The 21,914-nt window shown below is 37.7% G+C and overlaps 1 protein-coding gene across 3 annotated transcripts in view; it reads left to right on the top strand.

Annotated features, from left to right (window-relative positions):
- Positions 1-21,705, top strand: part of LOC124261567 (egl nine homolog 1-like) — a 37,088-nt gene extending 15,383 nt beyond the window's left edge. For all 3 annotated transcript variants that reach the window (XM_046695897.1, XM_046695898.1, XM_046695896.1), the window contains exons 3-6: positions 4,218-4,337; positions 18,098-18,234; positions 19,894-19,958; positions 20,945-21,705. In XM_046695897.1, the coding sequence (XP_046551853.1) occupies positions 4,218-4,337; positions 18,098-18,234; positions 19,894-19,958; positions 20,945-21,006 (384 nt within the window). In that variant the 3' untranslated portion in view covers positions 21,007-21,705. The remainder of the gene's footprint in view (positions 1-4,217; positions 4,338-18,097; positions 18,235-19,893; positions 19,959-20,944) is intronic.
- Positions 21,706-21,914: the final 209 nt, after the last annotated feature.

Here is a 21,914-nt window from a genome sequence, read left to right as displayed (position 1 = left end):
ATATTGTGTTCCTCTGTTCCAAATATGATAATGATCTGTCTACCATGTCTACTAACCATGCATATACACATGATGTAGTGTAGACATGGCTCCCAGTTGCTGTGACTGGTCTGGCACTGATCCATCAACACATGGATGTTTGTGTCTAATAAGCCATGTCAATAAATGCATTGGACTGACATTCAAGATGTTCAAAGTGTTTCAGGTCTTAGAAAAGTTCATATTCTTTTTGTTCTAGGACATTGATCATTGTTGACTGATTATTATACTCATCATTTGCTCATGGTTGAGAATGTTCTCAAGAATTATGTCCAAATTTGTGGCCTATCAAACCTATCTAAAGGATAAAGCAAAATCACTGTTCCAAAAAGCTATAAGTATATGTCCATAACACTCAGCAACCTGTCTTTTTTGTCCTAGTAAGGTTAAATCTGATACAAGTTGGTGTCATACAGAAGACCTGGGTTTTATCCCCAACATTTGTACAAGTATGAGCCCATTTTTAGTGTCACATTGTGATAGGGTACCCTGTGCTGGTATATTACTTTTAAGTGGCATAAAACCATTGATTCAGTGTCAGCACATAATAAAAGCTCTAAATCTACTGGAAAGGATGTCAAAATATATGTATGGGTAAGTGTCATCAATAAGGTGGTTCTCAGCACCTGCTGCTTAATGTCATACCTTTCTTGACATACAATTCACACTAGTAACCACACTGGTAACATTACTAGACAAGGCAGTCATTTCCATCCAGAGAATTCTAAAGAACATGTATTCTAATTCCTATGTTTTACATAATTCTTTCAAGATTCTACACACAATTGGCATGATAGGGACATCTTGTTCTCTCCAAAATACAATCTGATCAATACAAAGACATTACTGCTAGGTGTTTTATGTATGATGGTTTATGAGTTTGTACTTCTTTGACAAGAAGTAACAGTGTTGGTTATCATGTAGCCTTGTCCCAAGCCTGTGCTAAATGATAAGTCCATTAATGTATGGTCATTCTGTCCTTGTAATAGGCAAGTCTAGATAAGCTGACCACCAAGGATGCCAGTCTTTTATAAGCACAACTATTTAATATTTTTATAATTTATGATTTAAGCTGACAATCATATCCCTTGAGACTTGTATAAGTCTAATTACTAATAAATTAGACAAGCTTTAGACATAGGGTGCACTTTGATACAGGAAACTTTATATCCTAAGTTGCTGTATCGATGAGAAAATAGCAATCAATAATCATGTTAGTTTTGAGATCAATTGTTTTATTAAATATTGGCTCAATCACTCTGCATTTTACACGTAATGGATACAACTTTGAAAAACGGCCTCTATTCTCATGGCTGTGAGGTACCTGAGATATCATTTGGGGATTTATGACTTGATTACCATCATAAACGTAGGATATTACAGCTTACAGAATAGGGCTACAACTGATGTCATTGATCATGTTGAATCTCGACCCTGTCCATGGGAAGCTAGCTCTCAACTTTAGAGTGATTCAATAATGCACTCACTCACTCCTAAAAAATATATCCATAATTGCTATTGACGACAAATCCAGTTTGTGACACTTTGACTGTTCAGGAGCAGCATTACAGGGTGATTACAAAGTAAATGTGGTTTGAGTACCATCCCACTGCACAATGCATATCTGCAGCATTCCTTTGTCCAGTATGATATTTTGCAAATATGCTTGCCTGAAGAATTTTGGCATGTACAGCATATCTCAAGCCGCTGTTGTCGTAAATTCTACGCACATTGTCATATTTATAGCAGCTAGTGTGGCGCATCCTTGAGTATGTTTGTGAGAAGCAGCCTAGTTTTGACGAAACTACGTCATTCAGTTGCCAGCTGACGATCACATGGGGATTTTTGCAACATTTTTCTGATTGCTCCCTTTCTGCACCATCTGGACGGCATGTTAACGGCATTGTTCCAAGGTTCCAATGGGCCAGTGTTTGTGGACTTTGCCATCAAGTTAACCATGGATTTTGGTATTTTAAGAATCATATACAAGTTTTATCGACCACACCAAACGAAAGGCAATACAATAATGGAAGAGAAAATTCTGAATGATTTGCATTCTTCAGCCTCTTTCAAAAGATGAATATTTTTTTTTAATTCAGTTGTAGTGTAGCCATGATAGAATGATTATTAAATGTTATAAAAATTTATATGAAAAGTTCAGTGGAACATATGTTATGTTTGGGATTACACTTTCTTAGTAAAGTACAGATTCTAGTACTTTGAGTCCACACCCTGGTGGGTTCGAATCCCAGATGGGACTGACCCCATCAAAAGTACTAGAATATGTACTTTACTAAGAAAGTGTAATCCCAAATATAACATATGTTACATATGTTTCTAAATGGCATTGTGTAATCATAGAAAAGTTCAGTATTCTGCTTATACATTGGGACCTGAATTGTACTGACTGTTGGAGTAAATTGTACCTTGTAGTGCCTCACAGTAGTTTGGGTTGCAGCTGAGAATCAATATTGAGTGCTCACCAATCTCCTGACCCAGGATAACCATGTTAACAATTTGAGCATGCACCTTGCATAAGGAAGCTTGTACACACATTTGTATCATTTGGCAAGCTTGGGCTAGCAGTACTGCTGGGATTCTAGGTTTGAATGGGTTCCCAGCAACCTATGCTCATCTTGTAGAGGTGATTCAGTTGATTGGGTGGGCAAGCACAGTGACTTTGTTGAACATGTTGAAACTGTGTGGTACAGGATTGAAAAATAATGAAAGTCTGTTAGTTTGAAATTAGTAAAATCTAGCTAGCAACAGATGTTATGATGAAGGTGGAATATTCCTGAATGCTTTTTAAAGAAATACGTTTAAGCTACAGGGTTAGGGCTAATTTCTAATCAAGTGCAGTGGGGAAATCACCCTAGAATTTTGTTGTTCCAGTTCAGTTTAAGTTCAGTATTGAATTAGAAAGGCATCAGAAGATCAGAGCTCCAGATAAGATTTAGCTCATGTGGGTACTGTACCCACTGTATTTTTTTGGATTGGGTATTATGAATGTCGAGTGGGTATTTCATTTTCTGTTACCCACAGCTTTCAAATATGTGCGTATTTCAGTCATTTTACTCACTTAAGTATTATGTCATTGAGTAAGTTTACTAAGCAGGTATGTTCTGCCTTATGTCATATCTAATCAAAACCAACATAAATATAATGGAAATGATTTCATAAAAAAATCACTCATCCTATACTGACAGTACAACACTAGTCCTATACCATCAGTACAACTTGATAGCAATCGATGTCTTTTTCATTACGCAAGCGATTTTTATAAATATATTCTGTACGCATTTATTTTAAACTTTTTGCGTATGTAACATTTTCAATGCGTAATTGGTATGCAACACTTATTTTTCAATGCGTAATTGGAAATTTTCCATGCGTATTTTACCCGGATACGCAGCTTATCTGGGCCTCTGGAAGATGTATCATATGACGATCACAAGTTTGTACAGTACTTTCCCATATTCATGTATATACATTTTATCACATATTAAGGATATGTATCTTCCTAAACACGGAAGTTTGATAACCTCTTTATCATATTTTGACATTGTTAAATTCTCTCTACGACAGCAACCTCAACAGTACAAGTGTTCCTGAATTATGCACAAACGACCTATCCCTAAATGACCACAAATTGTTACAATTTTTATTTTTTGGCTTGATCCAGAGGGAAAACCCATATGATTTGATCGTGAGAATTATTGTCGCATAAAAACATGATATATTCTTCTATCAGAATTACTGACTGACTGAGTTTGGTTTTATGCCGCTTTTAGCAATATACCAGCAACATCACGGCTGGGGACATCAGAAATGGGCTTCACACATTGTACCCCTGTGGGGATTCGAACCCGGGTCTTCGGCGTGACGAGCCAACACTTTAACCACTAGGCTACCCCACCGCCCCTCTATCAGAATTAAAACTGTAGTGTTAGTACATTCATTGGTTTCATCTGTTTGTGACCTTGCATCATGTTAGGGACTACACACTTCATATTGAATGGGTGTCAGATGGTAGGATTATGTCAATTGTCATCTCACAAATGTGCTGAGTCAACAAACAATGCACCAGCTCACCTGTCTGATGGAGTGTGATTAATTCAGTGACCGTATTTGCTTCTACTTCTGTAATTATATCTTGTTCAAACTTGTATGTGTTTCAGGCAATGGTTGCCTGCTACCCTGGTAACGATACGGGTTATGTTCGTCACGTGGACAATCCAAATGGTGATGGCCGCTGTGTGACATGCATCTACTACCTCAATGAAAGCTGGGATGTTCGGGTAAGTCAGAAGACATGACACTAGTTGCCGTGTGCAGCTGGAAAATTGCTGAGTGCGTGTCAGGAGAAAACTGACAAAAACACATGTCACTATTTACATGTACATGGTATTGTTTTCTCAATGATATTCACTGTTTGCATGCACATAAGACTGTTGACATTCACATGGCAGTGTTGACATTCACATGGCACTAGCTGCTGTATGAAACTAGAATATTGCAGAGTTGGGTGTTAACAGCAAAAGACATGGCACTGTTTACACTCTTGTATAACAGTTCACATTCACATGGCACTGTTTACATTCAGAAGGCATTGTTATCCCCCGCAACTCGTTTTGCGGGGGGTATTAAAATGGACTCCGTGCGTGCGTGTGTGCGTGCGTCCGTGCACATTTGTCTTTTCCGGAGGAGAACTCTAAAACCGTTCAATATTTCTTCACCAAACTTGGCACATGCATAGATCTGGTGGTCTACTAGTGCCTTTTGGTAGTTTTGGAATTCTGAATAAAACATTTTTGGCGTTTCCATGGCAACAAGTTTTGACTTAGCCTGAAATTGGTGGTAGTACACTTTTCCGGAGCTGAACTCTAAAACCTTCACTATTTCTTTACCAAACTTGGCACATAGATTGGTCTGGTGGTGAAATGGTGCCTTTTGGTAGTTTTGGAATTCTCAATAAAATATTTTTGGCTTTTCCGTGGCAACAAGTTTGACTTAGCCTGAAATTGGTGGTAGTACACTTTTCCGGAGCTGAACTCTAAAACCATTCACTATTTCTTTACCAAACTTGGCACATAGATTGGTCTGGTGGTGAAATGGTGCCTTTTGGTAGTTTTGGAATTCTCAATAAAATATTTTTGGCATTTCCATGGCAACAAGTTCGACTTAGCATGAAATTGGTGGTTGTTCTCTTTTCCGGAGCTGAACTCTAAAACCGTTCAATATTTCTTCACCAAACTTGGCACATAGATTGGTCTGGTGGTGTACTGGTGCCTTTTGGTAGTTTTGGAATTCTGAATAAAATATTTTTGGCGTTTCCATGGCAACAAGTTTGACTTAGCCTGAAATTGGTGGTAGGGCTCTTTTCCGGAGCAGAACTCTAAAACCGTTCACTATTTCTTCACCAAACTTGGCACATAGATAGATCTGCTGGTGTACTGGTGCCTTTTGGTAGTTTTGGAATTCAGAATAAAATATTTTTGGCTTTTCTGTGGCAACAAGTTTGACTTAGCTTGAAATTGGTGGTAGTGCTCATTTTCGGAGCTGAACTCTAAAACCGTTCACTTTTTCTTCACCAAACTTGACACATAGATTGGTCTGGTGGTCTTTTTGGTAGTTTTGGATTTCTGAATAAAATATTTTTGTCATTTCCATGGCAACAAGTTTGACATAGACTGAAATTGGTGATAGTGCTCCTTTCTGGAGCAAAACTTTAAAAACCTTTCAATACTCTCCTTCCACTTTTCTATATACACACCTAAATATTTGACATAATCATAACTCGTAGACATAATCATGAAGAGTATTTTGTCATTGCGGGGGATATTGATGACTTTGTCTTCTTGTTTTCATTCTTGTGTCACATTCACATGGCACTGTTTTCATTCTTGTGTCACAGTTCACATTCACATGGCACTGTTTTCATTCTTGTGTCACAGTTCACATTCACATGGCACTGTTTGCATTCTTGTGTCACAGTTCACATTCTTGTGGCACAGTTCACATTCACATGGCACTGTTCACATTCTTGTGTCACAGTTCACATGCACTTGGCACTGTCTGCATTCTTCTGTCACAGTTCACATTCTTGTGTCACAGATCACATTCACATGGCACTGTTTACATTCTTGTGTCACAGTTCACATTCACATGGTACTGTTTGCATTCTTGTGTCACTGTTCACATTCTTGTGGCACAGTTCACATTCACATGACACTGTTTGCATTCTTGTGTCACTGTTCACAGTCTTGTGTCACAGATCACATTCGCATGGCACTGTTTACATTCTTGTGTCACAGATCACATTCACATGGCACTGTTTACATTCTTGTGTCACAGATCACATTCACATGGCACTGTTTACATTCTTGTGTCACAGATCACATTCACATGGCACTGTTTACATTTTTGTGTCAGAGATCACATTCACATGGCACTGTTTACATTCTTGTGTCACAGTTCACATTCTCATGGCACTGTTTACCTTCACAAACCTTATTTTGGTTGGCAAGTTAAGGTAGCTTATACCATCAGATGATTTTCTAGGTTGATCTGTCCTTCAACATTGTACATCACAAAAGGAATGTCCTTTATGAGTTGGTCCTATCTTAAATCACACACATTAGGCTTTATAGTATTAAACTGAAGACCACCGTATTCTTTCATTCTTTCATCACAGTTTAAATATTGTAATATGGAGGAATCAGGTTAATAATTTGTTTTGAGTTTTATGTGTCTATGATTTAGGAAAGATAAGTTATATGCACAAAGGTTTCTAGAAGATTCTCATTTACCAATACAGGGCTTTTCATGACGTTGAAATGTGCATCCAGTATTAAAAAATGTATAGAATGGGCACAGAAAAATTACACATTGCTTCCCAAGGGACACAACTGAAATAAATTCTGGAGAACCAATAGAGACAAGGATTAAGATAGAGAACTTTGATAATGGACCATTTTCAGGATTATTAGCCATTTTCTGAATTTAGAATGGGCCACTGCCCTCGTATCAATAGTAAACTTCAAAAGTTTATTGGGCCATTTTTTATTCTAATGTGCAAAATGGCCCATGGCCCCTGCCTTTCCCAATCCCTGTATAGATTTCCTGTTATAAACTTAATGATTACAACTTGATTGCTTTATAAGACTCTTGACATTAGTAATAAGGGGTCCAGAAGGCAAGGTAAAACGCTGCCAATATCAACTCGGTTTGCTGTGGGGTAGACGTGGTATAAAGACAGATGTCATAAAACTTTCTAGTGTTGGACATGGAGCTTAGCTTGAAAGTTCGGCTGTTGAATGAACATTGATGAAGTCAAGGCCAACTTGCTGTGATGTGTTTCTCATGTAACTGGGCCAGCTGCTAACAAGTCCACCATTCATGGTGGGCAGGAGGGTCTCACCAGAGATATTATTAGATAGGGTGTTGTGCTTGATGCTCACTTTTGAGACAAGAAAAAACCTAGTTTGACAGAAATAGTATGGTCCAAGTTGCAGCACTATACAGCCAGTGTAAACAAGTCATGCCTCATATCTGACGAAAGTAGGCCGAAAACAGATTCCTCTTGAAACTGTTAGGAGATGGTGGCCAGGGGTACAGACATAACCATCTGTTCATGGTTCACTTTGATTCTATCCAGTGTAGTCACTGGGCACATTTTTCTAGTAGTTTTCTAACCTCTTGATACCTAATTTGTGTAATCCTATTTATCAAAGAATGTAGGAGGAGTTCTTAAAGTGTCTGAATCACAGACTCGCAGTTATGTGAAAGGCACTTGTTAATAGACCTGAATCTGTGTATAAATTTGTATTACCTTATGGACTGGTCATTTATCAAATCCGATGGAAATGTTGAAATTGAAGGATATGTTGTGAAAATATTTTATAGGGAAAGAGGTAAGGTCACATAAATATATAACAACTAGTTGATGGCTGGAGTGACAAGATGACAGTTCTATTTTAGGACTGAAAACTAGAAAAACCATATGCAGTCACAGAGGTCATACCTAAAGAATCTGAAGAGTCTTTTTTATCATTCGTGGAAATTCTCCAGCCAGCTTAAATGTATGTGCAATGGTATTGTTTGCTGGTTTTGATACATCTTAGTATAATTGTCGATAGTGCATGCCCAAGAGCTTCCCCAATATCTATAACACATGTTTTTTCCAAAAGGGGTCATGTGACTATCTCCTTATGTATTTCTATTAGAAATTACTATGGGACTTACAGATGTGATACTCATTATGCACCAAGTTTTGACATATTACCATGTGTCATTCAGTGAACAGATTGCATCAGTTATTGGATTGTAATAAATCCAAATGACACAGGAAACAGTGTTATCATAACCCTTCAGTTTTTAGGAGTCCCCAGATTCAAATACTATTGTCAACATGCCTGACGTACTCAGTGACTTCCAGGACCCTCTTAACACTCACTGATTCAGTTTCATAACTTCTTGACCTAGTCTAGAAATGGATCCAGGCTGTGTTGCGTATTTCCTCCTTAATCATGTTTAATACTAAATTTATGATTCTGTTAATTATGGTGATATCTCTCTTTTGCACATTGCCATCAAGCTGTGGATTCAGCTGGTTGGAAATTAAGGGATTGAACAACTAGATCAAGTATTTCAAGAATGTAAATGATATGCACAATCATTTTGTAGATATCTATGTACAATAACCATCATTACCCCCCATCCCCACCCCCACTGAATCTGCATACTACCACAATCTAGATCAGCATGTGGGCAGTACTTGCAATGTTAAGATAAACATTCAGCAAGTTGATTTGCAATACTAATATCTACTGAAAAAAACCCACAAAAACATTTCCAAATGTTGATTCAAACGCTGGAATTGGCCATTTCTGTATTTACATCAAAATCTTTTTTTGTCCTAAACCATGTCTCCAGGATCATTTCTGGAAGTTCTTACACATGTACAAAGGGACTCTACACTATTACCACGGTACTAGCCATGGTTTGTTAGTATGGACTAATGTATCTATTGTTAATGTATACTCATGTAATCTTCATTTGAGATCAATGACAGTTGCTGTACATAGTGTAAAGTTTTTTCAACTTCAGTCTTGGTGGTTTCATGTTCAGAACCTAGTCGTCCAGATGTACCTTGATGCAGGTCATCAGCAAACGATTTCATCATTTCAACATGTTCAAGTCAATTGATTTGCACTAGAAAGTGCTTTCTGCTTACAAAGCTGTGTATGTAATTTGAGGATTGTGTTCTATGTGGAAATCAGTTGATCTGGTGATAATAGGTGGGAAGTGCAGCAGGGATATGACTTGGGTTATCACAACTGATGTGTTGACAGAGGGTGGTGATGGTGGGTAGGGATGGTTCGTATCAGGAGGAGGCGGAGAGGCTCACCTCCCTGGTGTAGATAGTTTATATCTCAGTGACATCTGCACCATCTTGCCTACGCAGCACTGCACCAACATGAGGCGAATACTTGGATGTTTACTGAGTGAGTTGTGCAATACTGTCCTTGACAGATGAAAAGATCACAGGATGCTTCTCTTTGTATATCACCTGTTGTTTTCTTGTGAGTTTCTTTTCAGTTGAGTTAGGAAGGGATACTTTTGGCATGATTTTCCTCTGCCATTGTCTTTGTGTTTGGTGTTAATTATCTTTCAGCTTATTTGTGAGTTTAGACAGAATAGAAATGAAATGAACTGAACTCGTGCAACCTTCATCGATATGTATCATGATCAAAATATGTATCATGTATCATTTTAATTCAGCATAGTATGTAACACGACTTATGATTGGTCAGTGCTATAAATTTCCGACCGTATAGTCAGTATATATGGTCACAATTTGAAAACTGATTCACCAAAACCTTTGAATGTATCCCTTCACTATTGGGGTAACGCTGTTTTTCAGGGCATTGTCATTTGCAGAAGCCCCAGGTAAATTAACTCCCCTATCCCGCTAAAATGGATGGAATTTGTGTTAAAAGAGACAAAACAGTATCATAAGTTTTATTGTAAGTTCAAACAACTTACTCGCAACAGGCTGTTGCAGGGTTTTACATGACGCGTGATTCCTGCGTACTTGATGCAACAATTTTGCAAATGGCTCTCAAAATATTATCATACGAGTCAAGCTTCACGTAAGTTTTATGGGTGGCCCTCACAATTCAGTTCAATAAAATCGATTGGATTAGCAAAAAATGAAATCGTTCGATGATAGTTTGACTTTTACAGAGCTGTCAGATTATTCCAGAGAACTCAGAGGAGACAGTAATCCTGGCTGTTTGAACTGAACAATGCTGTAGTTTCATTTGGTGGTGTGACATACACAGTTACATACTGAGAATGATTAACACAAAGAAATATTAAAATTTTCATGACTCCCAAATATTGAAAATGACTCCCCAAAATAGATATTGTTAGTCACCATGACTCACATTTTTAAAACTCTGTGTAAAACCCTGATGTTGACCCAACACTGTTAGATCATGAAACAAAATTGATGACGTCATTATGGAGCATGACGTCACCTGCTGTGATGTCATTTGACAACAGAACTCATTATGGCCCGTCGTTGAGGAATCAGCTTACGTGTCGCTGATATAACTAAATTTGCGGCTATATAACCACTGATATAGGTCCCCAATTCGTCAAACACAGTACAGTTATCCCCTAAATATATATGTATTTCTTTGGGTTTTATAGGTAATGAAATTCAGTATATCATTGGATGAATAATATTTCTAGCACACACTCCTTTTAGTCAGCTTCCTTGATTAAGCATTACTATGGTTACAGATGGCCCTCCTCACTAAGAAATGGTTCCAAACAAAAGGGGAAAAGCTGACATATGGTGCAAATTTTGGTCTTAAAACAAAAGAACATTTGTAAAGTGGAAGAAAACATAGAAATATGTTGCTGCTGTTATGTTACAGTGAAATATGCAGGAAGAGCAAGCAATCTCACAACACATGTGAGCAACACCACACAACATAATTTTCATGAATATGATTATTTCTCCAGCAACAGCAGTAATATTGTAACCACCAAATCTTCATTTCAACTCTGCTGTTTTTACAAACATGGGGTATCCCCTGTTTACTTTTTCTGAACTCAGATCATTTCCTAAACATTAATACAACAAAGACTATCACTGTAATATATCATAGGTCCCCAAAGCAAAGTGCATAGCTACATAGGATTGAGGGGAATCTTATCAGGAACATGTTTACAAAATATAAACTCTTGTAGAAGTTACATTGAGGCACCTCCTTGTTAGCGTGTCAGCACCACTGACTGGAGGTTTCTTACCACCACAGGTGGATGATTCAATGTCAACCTGCTCAACACCATAGCGCAATCTCTGGCCTGCCAAAACTCGCAGATATGTGTTTCACATGTTGGACTAAAGCGATTAGAATCCAAAGGTTAAAGTTTATCTTTGTCAGGCCACAATTGGTTTATTACACTACTAGATGTCCATGCATGTATTTTTCGGGTGCAATGAGGAGGAAGTTGTGAACTTCTGATAAATATTTTCCTTTAATGTGTTGAAATTCAGAGTGCCATTTTGGGACATGCTATCTTACTGGTTACAACATTCTCTTTCTCAGAAATCCATGTGATGGTGATTGCCAGGATATAAAATCATGAGTGCTTGGGCACATGACTGGAATTTATGACCCTACTAAAGGCTTACCAGGTTCACCAATAAATTTTACAAATGATCTACATCATGTGTCCTCATGTGACACTTTGAACACATAAGAAATGTTGAAAAGCAGCAGAATAGGTCAGCTTTCTTACCAGGTACTGCTTGACTTTTCATAGTGTCTAGGTCAGTGTGCGAAATAGCCACTGGCCCACTAGCCTGTGGCTAGTAAAAATCCAGTCAGTAAATCCAGTAAATCTCCACAGTCACTGGCCCGACTGGCTGGTGAATTTTCATGGGGTCATTTTGTAAATATATCACTCTCTCCAACCTGTTAAGTTATAATACACTTTTAAATCATGCAAGATTATGGCCTGAAAAAAGTGTTCATCACATTTGCAGCTTAACGATGAAACCCATGTCAACATTCAGATTTTGGGCTAGTGAATTTTTTTGTGGGCTAGTAACTTTTAGGCATAGCTAGTCCAACTGGCTAGCAAAATTTGGAAACTATTTTGCACACTGTTATGGTAGGAGTTAAAAATGACTGGTTGTTTGGAGATCATGGTGTACAACTTCTTTAAACTTTGAGCATGAAACTTGCATCTTTTCAATTTCAAATAAACATAAATATACTCATTCCAGTATGAGACAGCACAGTATCACCATTGAGTGAGTGAGTGAGTTTAGTTTTACTCCGCTTTTAGCAATATTCCAGCAATATCACGGCTGGGGACACCAGAAATGGGCTTCACACATTGTACCTATGTGGGGAATTGAACCCAAGTCTTTGACCTTACAAGCAAATATCACCATCATGAGTTAGTACACCATCCCATGGTTGCATTAGGTATGAAAGTAAACAGGGCCCTTGTACTACCCCTTTATATTGATATATTGCAACCTAATACTTAAAAATGAAACTGAATACTTATGTCCACATGCATGAAGTGCATAGCAAAGATTTTCAAATTTCTGTTTGACTAATGTTGCCCAGACAAAATTGATTTATGAACACTTTCAATACCTTCAAGTTAAATTTACCACACTACTTGACTAAACGCTGTGTTTTTGTAACATGTCAAGTTTCCGTGGGCTTAACATCATCAAACTAAGGGTACTTTATGATTACATGCATGTTCCTTTCACATTTTCACATACCTTAATTGATACGTCACTGGCAACATACAGACCTACATTTCAACTTTGATACATGTTTGGGACCAGGTTGCAACCATTTTCTTTCTTGGTGCAACTAGCTTTAAGATTTAAGTTCATCAAGTTCTTCAGATCGAGGCCTGTTAGACTGAAATGAACATATTTTACTGAACAAAATGTTCATCGTGAAAAAATAAAAGGTATTGAAAAGGAGCCCTGAGACTTTCTTCATTTTCAGAAGCTGTGGAAATGTAGACTTGCTACATTTTCTAGACTTGTGTGGACTTTCTTGGATATATTTGCTTCAGGGTCTGTATGATAGACTAGAGGCCAGTGTTTCACAGTGTTTCTTTTTAGCTGGTGAATTGTGTTACATGGGTCTTGTAACAGCAGTTAACTGTAATTGCAGCTGCAGTCTGTGCCAGAAACTTATGATTCCATAAGCCCAAACCTGACTCCCAGTGTCAGTTTCAGTTCGATTTACTGTTATATTATGGACCTTCATTAGCTGAGCTAACTGGATCAAACCAAATTTCAAATTAGTTTAGAACTTAGTTTTTTAAAAATAATTATCATCAGAGATCAGTCAGGTGACATCCTATTGTGAAAATACTGTGCCTCATATCAGAAATACTGGACGAGACGACCAAGCAGATATGCAGGGTCATAAGTGCTTTCAGTTATCCAGGTCCCTTGCAGCGTGCTGCACTGTGAGGTAACCGTTGTCTTGCCCAGACCCACATATAGGTCAAGCTAGATAGGCTGGTCTCTTAACCTGATTCACTTCTGTTCAAAGTAGCTTGTTTTGCTATCCACAATTACTGATTTGAGACCAATCCCAATACACTTTAAAATTTAGGAGGAAAAGTTGAGGGCAAGTTTACACAATCTGTAGGAGTGGCCGAGACCTCTCTCTTTAACCTTATGTCATTCCTAACATGTCTAATCAAGTCCACAAGGTGTATGTCGGTCGTTGTAACATTATCAAGGTCTTCTTTAGATATTTTGAATGTGGCTTGCTGGAAGAATGATGAAATTTCATACCTAAGTTGCCAGGATGAAACCTTTTATAGCTTAAGGTTCTAATGAAGCCTACTTGATGTCAGTACGAGAGTAAAAGGTGACATTAGATAAGAGTAACATGGTGAATGCAGGGATATATGGGACACAAATTCCTGCTGCCTATACACATATAAATTGACAATGGACGCAACAAAATTTTATTAGGGCGTCCACAGGGACGCAGAAAAAGTCTAAATACTTTTTTTTAAAATTTCGATCAAGTAACAATAAGTTATCACTGAGTTTGCTACAAGCTGGGTTATGGTATCATTTGCAATTTAATTACTGTAACAATGTGATGATCATGATGGTATTAACAGTAATATTTAAGTATCTGGGACCCCCATTTTGTAGTCCAGAACCCCTGGAAATTAAGAGTATGAGTCCCAGGGACCCTCAAATACAGGACTCATGGTAAATCACTGTGAATGAAGGCAGGGTAGAATTAATTGCATTGTTGTGTAAGACTGGCAAGTATGCTGTTTTCCTATGTGTGGGAGATAAAAGTAGTGAGTGAGTTTGGTTTTACGCCGTTTTTAGCAATATTCCAGCAACATCACGGCGGGGGACACCAGAAATGGACTTCACACATTGTACACAAATGTCAAATCTTAGCTCGCGTACCAGTGCATAGATAAAATAACTTAGGTATATTGAGAAGTTCTATTTCAACACATGAACTAGGCAACTTGCAGTCTTTCTTATTGTTACTCATATTACAGATCCAATATAAATAACATTTAAACTTTATTATATTCTTACCCATGTGGGGAATCAAATCCGTGTCTTCGGCATGATGAGCGAACACTTTAACCACTAGGCTAACAAAAAAAACCACACCCCACCCCCCTTTGAGACAAAAATAGGTTTCAGATATGCATAGTATGCATACACGTTGTATTAGGCTACATGCATTTATTTCTTGTTACAGGCTTTCTTCTTGATGTATATATTTTCATATTTGGGTCCAACTTAATAATATTAGTCTTAGCAAATCCAAAACGTGTGAAAGGGTGGCCCAATTGTGTCAAGTGCAGTTATATGCTTTACACAGGTCAAGTGCATCCCTTAGGGTGTTGGCCTGAAAACTGTGACCAAGGTTTGACTCTGGTCTGCCCTGTTGCTGTTTTTGCCAGTACCATAGCTTTGCTTGTGGGTTTATGTAAGTGATAAAACACTTAAGATCTTCATGACTTCAAGGGCGCGGTGGGGTAGCCTAATGGTTAAAGCGTTGGCTCGTCACGGCGAAGACCCGGGTTCTAATCCCCACATGGGTACAATGTGTGAAGCCCATTTCTGGTGTCGCCCGCCGTGATGTTGCTGGAATATTGCTAAAAGCCGTGTAAAACCAAACTCAGTCAGTCAGTCAGTCATGACTTCAAACTTTCCTCTCACATTAAGCAGACACTCCAATGATACCGTGATCAGGATGATACAATACAGATACTCTTCAAAGTGATGTTTAAACTAAACATAATAGAATTTCAGTTTAATCATTTAATATTTTGATTATCGTTCTGTGGTTGTCCATGATGGGTTGTCATGAAAAAGAATTTAAAAGACTAGACTTGATAACAAAGCTAAATTTTCTATTTCGGTTGGAATAGGCCCTTGTTTTTTTAATTTCTTTTATATCCTTGAAGATGTCTAAAATAAGCTATATTTAATTTTTTAGTTAAGAAATCTCAGTTCTTGCAGGGAACAGTGTAACTCGAGGTGTTGTTATGTAATTGTTAGCGTAGCATGTTTTATATACTTTATATCCATATCAGTTGTGGTTGATAATGTTAGGTAGGTGCAGAGAACAGTGTCACTCAGGGTTTTGCCATGTAATTGTTAGCACAGCATATTTTATATACTTTATATCCATATCAGTTGTGGTTGATAATGTTAGGTAGGTGCAGAGAACAGTGTCACTCAGGGTTTTGCCATGTAATTGTTAGCGCAGCATATTTTATATACTTTATATCCATATCAGTTGCGGTTGATAATGTTAGGTAGGTGCAGAGAACAGTGTCACTCAGGGTTTTGCCATGTAATTGTTAGCACAGCATATTTTATATACTTTGTTTCCATATCAGTTGCGGTTGATAATGTTAGGTAGGTGCAGAGAACAGTGTCACTCAGGGTTTTGCCATGTAATTGTTAGCGCAGCATATTTTATATACTTTGTATCCATATCAGTTGTGGTTGATAATATTAGATAGTCTACTGTCTGAGTGTCATATCTGATGACATGAAAGTCAGGGGTTTGTTCAGTATATCCAAGTCAAGAAAAACAAATAAAACCTTTCCATAATCAAAAGTTATCTGCTGAAAACAGTCCGTTGTACAATTCTGACTATATCATTAGCATGTGTTAAAACATGCCTCTGTCGGGCTTAACACCCAGTGAAGTAGTTTGCTGGTGAGAAGCTGCAATTAGTGACTTATTACTGAGGCTATTTTAGGTGCATGGATTGACCGACTGACCAGTGACATGGTATTATGAGTAAAATGTACATGTTCATGGTAACAATTTTTGACATATTTAGCACTTTCTTTTTACCTGCTAGATCAAACAACACAAGCCGCATATCAATGAAAAGTTGAGTGAATATAGTAATAATTGTTCATACTTTAGATAATGTGGCCATTATCTTCCTACTCTCCAATTACATATAGTTTATGAAATATTATCAGCCATTCTATTTGCAGCCTCTTCTCATTTTTAGCAGACTACACTAATTCTTTTCAGCTCAATTAAGAGACTTATGAGCGTTCCTTAACATTTGAGTGTTCCTTTATGAAATTGCTTTGATTGAACCTAATACATGATATTGTTTGGGGACTTTAGGCTAGGCTATGTGACCATGATCTGTCAGGGAAAATAACTCACTGCAGCCAGGGTCAAAGATAACTTGATCAAACCGGATAGAACCTGATATGCAGGAGAAGCAAATATGGATTTAATACAGTTATTTCTCAAGGTGACTTGACTCTTTCCCTGACAAGGATATTTGTTTTGTTGAAGAAAAAGCTTCAATCATAGATCGGCAATAGATCACTGCTTATGTTCTCACATAATTTGAATTAATCTTCTGAGAACAATATCGGTTAATGACAACTGTGAAAGACAACGGCTCTGATTTTCTAATAATATATATAATAAGATAGCTGAATCCAAACTGACACTAATGTTTTTGTGGGTGATTCTGTCCTTTGATGTCATGACTATAAGACATTATGTGCTGAGTTGACTTTACGTTGCTTTTTGCAATATCACAACTGGGGGAACTAGAAATGGGACCCGTGAAGATCCAGGTTAGAATTGATCTTCAGTAACCCATGCTTGTCGTAAGAGGCGACTAACGTAATCAGGTGGAGAGGCTCGCTGACTTGGTTGACACATGCCATCGTATCCCAATTGCATAGATCGATGCTCATGCTGTGGATTGTATGGTCCAGACTTGATTATTTACACACCGCCGTCATATAGCTGGATTATTGCTGAGTCCGGTGTAAAACTAAACTAACTAACTCACTCACTGACTCACCAGAAATGGGCATACCTATGTGTAGAATCAAACCCGTCTCTTTGGCATGATGAGCGAACACTTTAACCACAAGGCTACCCCACTGCCCCATAACTCATTATGGATAGGCTTTTGTACATAGACTGGTATCCAATTCTAGTCCAGATTTAGACAGAGTAAATAGCACTGATACATATTTGGTGATGTTGGTGATACTGAAACGTTGTCTTTATCTATTCATAGGACTGCAGGGTGTTACAAGTACACAGATATATTGCAAAGCTTGTCGCAATGTCTTTTGTTTGTTCGCTAAGTTTGGTAAACAAAATATACAAGTTTTGTTAATATAATCATTTGTCCGATACAGCAGGACATGCTTACTTTTTTCTTGGACCTTGGGGATCAATATTGATTTTCAGATGTCATTCATTTTATGAGTATTTTGCCTCTCTCCAGGAATTGATCTCCTTCACGGGATAATTTATGATTATTCTGTGTCCTTGATGTTTTTAAGTTGATACATTACACATTTGTAGAGACTACGTATATAACGGATCATCTCTTTTTTAATTGTCATAAGTTAAAAAACTGTTTCTTGTACACATGATAAATGCCATTTAGATGATAATTGTGGTAAAAACGGTTTCTTCTGTTGCAGAAAAATGGTGGTTTGTTGAGGATTTTCCCAGAGGGCAATAACAGAGTGGCCAACATTGAGCCGGTGTTCGACCGGCTGCTGTACTTCTGGTCAGACAGACGAAACCCACACGAAGTTCAGAGTTCCAGTAGAGAAAGGTCAGTTTGTCAGTCAGCTTGTACAACACTGCTGTACATGTGATTGACAGCCTGTTAACCAAATATATCTGACCTAGTGATTTTTGTTTGTTTTGTGTGTTTGTTGATTACTCAGCACTCAGCACTGTTACAGCTATATGACTAGCACAGGGGTTCACATTTTTTTTTAAAAAGCCACTTGCCACAGGGCAAGTGACTTTAAGAAAGTAACTTGTCCTGACTAATTTTCCACTTGCCCTGATTTTATGACATAATCATGATGATGTAATTGTGAAAGAAAATAATCAACATAGTATTTGATGTTAATGTTTACTGGACTATTTATTGAAAAGTGATAAATAGGAAAGAAAGATAACTCATTATCATTTATTATCATTGCAAAATTTAATAGCTACATTTTGAGCAGATATGAAATTAAAAATCCAAGTTTATTTGCAGTTTGAAACCATAAGTGGAAATAATCTAGTAGCCCACAGACAAGTAAGATACCATTATTTGATTGCCCGAAATGAAAACTGACTTGTCCAGGGCATCGGGCAATGGGATTTTTTAACCCCTGCTAGCAGTCTGTAAATTGTCAAGTCAGGATGAGGCAATACAATGATTGACATCATGAGCATCAAGCTTTGCAACTGAGATACACTGACATGCATCAACCAAGTCACCGATTCAGAATGTCTGATCTCAGTAGCTGTCTCTTACAAGCATGAGTTAGCTGAAGGTCAGTTCAAACCTGCCCTTCATGGGTAGTCAGCTGGTGTGAACACAACTGTACAGAGAATTTAATTGTATTTTGTTGTATCATATTTTCTAGACTGTACTCATATTAGACTAATGATTAGTCTATGAATATATATAATTTTGATAGTAACAAACAAGCCCATTTAAAATTGAAAAGGAGCCCCAGGGAGACCAGACATTCAGATTCCTGAACCTGAGGAAATCTAGACTTGCTTTATTTAGGGCTTTTGTGTTGCAGAGAGGGCTTGGCAGTAGGGAAAATAGGGACAGTGAGTAGGGACTGTGAGACAGACTATACTCATATATGCACAGTCCATTCCCCAGAAGAGTAATATTTTAGAAGAATTTTGCTTTTTCATGTATTACACAATCACAAGCTACATTGCTTCACCTCTGGTAGATGATGGGAGTGAAGTAACACAGTGAAAATATCAAATTTGCCGTAAAATGTCACTAGACATTGTGACAGACTATTTCAGTAGAATTTTTGTTCCACCATACATTGTTGTATATGAAGGGGTTAAGATTACCATGTGTGCATTTTGTGTGTGTGCGTGCGTGTGTACGTGGGTGTTTCATATACTAATGAGGGAACTATTTTATCAGCTGCAAACGTTCTCCCACAGATCTGTCAGGAATTAATGAAAATACTATACATTGACATGACGTAAAAGAATTAAATTGCAATAATCGAAAATTGTATCTGAAGCTATCATTTTACCAGGAATAGTGTTTCAAATATTGTGTTATTTTAGTTGCAGCTTTTACTTAAAATTTTACTGTTTCCTAGTCACATTATGGTACCTAAGCCTTTACTCTTTCTAGAAACAGTAAGATCCCATTTTACCTAGAATGCTCTCATGCAGGTTGCAGTAATTTTATCTTCTTAACTTTTAAGAATATGTCTGTATGTTTCAGATATGCCATCACTGTGTGGTACTATGACATGGAGGAAAGATCCAGAGCCTTGAAGAGATATAAAGGTGAGAAAGTGATCTATTCTATTCTGTTAGTTTGATATATAGTATGTTGTGGCCTGACAGATTCACTATAGTAATTGGTACTATGGAAGATTAGCTGGCCTTTAATTTGGGGGGTGGGGGTATATTCTGGTGTCAGGTTCTTTTTAGAAATTTCTGTTGATCAGGGATTGGTTGAGGTGGGGATTATGTAGTCACAACATTTGGATGGGTTAAAGTCAAAGTCTTTTGTCATCACCACTCAGATGAGTCAGAACCATGGGTCCAGTGATTAGTATCGTGAGCAGCAAACACAATGTCAGAGGTTAATGACGCACAACATCACATAGTATTTTATCATCTATGGTCTGCACCATTTGTTTTTTCTACCACATGAACTTTACGCCCCATGATTCAAATAAAATGTACTTTCAGTGCAGTCACAAAACCCACTCACTCACTGTTAAACCTGTTGATTGTGAAAGTACATTTTTCTCCCTTCATATTTTCACAGCTACGTGACCTTTTACACCCAATCAAGTCGTCTTTGTTGAACGCTCAAGATTCATAATTCTCTGGCGTTCATGTTTTAGATTTATATGATTTGCAGAATTACACTGTATTAATGATGTGTGTAATGATAACCAGACATCTTGGATCAGTGATCACAATATTAGCTCAGTCCATCAGCTTCAGATCAGAGCACATGTTACAGTTCCAAAACATGCCATTCACTTTCTGTCTCTTGATGAATGTCTGAGGGGCGGTCAGGGAGCCTCATGGTTAAAGCGTTCACTCCGAAGACCCGGGTTCGATTCCCCACATGGGTACAATGAGTGAAGCCCATTTCTGGTGTCCCCTGCCGTGATATTGCTGGAATATTACTAAAAGCAGCATAAAACCATACTCAGTCAGTCTGAATATCTGATGCTGTGTAATGTTTTGCCCTTTTAATAAAATATCATTTTCATTTTTATGTTTATGTCAAGTGAGTTGTTATGTTGTTCCAGGTCATTCCAGAAATGGAAGGAAGTCTGCAGTGCCATTGATAAACGGTGACCGCAACTCGTAGCACCCTGCTTCCTGATTGTATACCACATCCCCAGTTCCCAGTGCTAGACGACGAAAGGTTGATACAGTCTGTGACATGTGTGACTATACAAGCTGGCTGCCATGTCTCTCTCACCAGGTTGATTGGTCAACTTAAGCGTGGACTTTTATGTGACTTTATGGTGTAAATGTTGAACCATTGCCCGATGTGTGTATCTACACTTAGCCTTGTCTCCAAGGCATGTATGTTACATGGGGCACCTGGAACATTGTAATTATTACATTATTTTTTCGGTCTTTTTTCCTTACCTGCTGTTTTTTTTGGATGACTTGTACTGATATTTTTTTAGTTAAACTGACAGTTCCATTTTCACATTTCGTTTTCTCTTGAGTTTAAGGAGATATCGCCCTCAGGTGAACCCATGTTTCGAAACCCTTGTAGAAATGTCAGTGAGAACAACATGATTCTGTCATGGATTTGTGTTTTTAGGAGAAACCATTTGTGAATACAGCACCTATATCAGCCTCTCTACTCAACATAAACAGGAAAGCATGGACTTTATATGTGTATTCCTGAGTTATGAACAAGTTTTGTCATAGAATCCTTGTGAACTATTATAGTGTATGTGCTATGTTTTGTCAAAGCTCAGTCAAGTTATTTCTTGAATCAGTCATGTTCTTCCAATAATCCTCTTTAAGATCAATACAACCATGAACCACAGTGTTAGACTTGTGAATATTCAGAATGTGTGTCAGCTCCAGATAATGAACATAGATTGTTCAACATGCAGTCTCAGATGTAAAGAGAAATGTCCAGCATCAATTTTCTTTGAGTTTGATGCTATGTAATTAAACAGATTCCAAGATAATCCAATTATTCTCAGTTCATGTGCAAAGGATTCTGGTTTTATGAAGATGGAAGCCCATTGT

Source organism: Haliotis rubra, unplaced genomic scaffold (genome assembly GCF_003918875.1).
Source record: "Haliotis rubra isolate DU_JTF1 unplaced genomic scaffold, ASM391887v1 Scf80, whole genome shotgun sequence".
Taxonomy (NCBI): domain Eukaryota; kingdom Metazoa; phylum Mollusca; class Gastropoda; order Lepetellida; family Haliotidae; genus Haliotis; species Haliotis rubra.
Note: the sequence above shows the minus strand (reverse complement) of the source record. Positions and strands in the feature narration are given on the sequence as shown.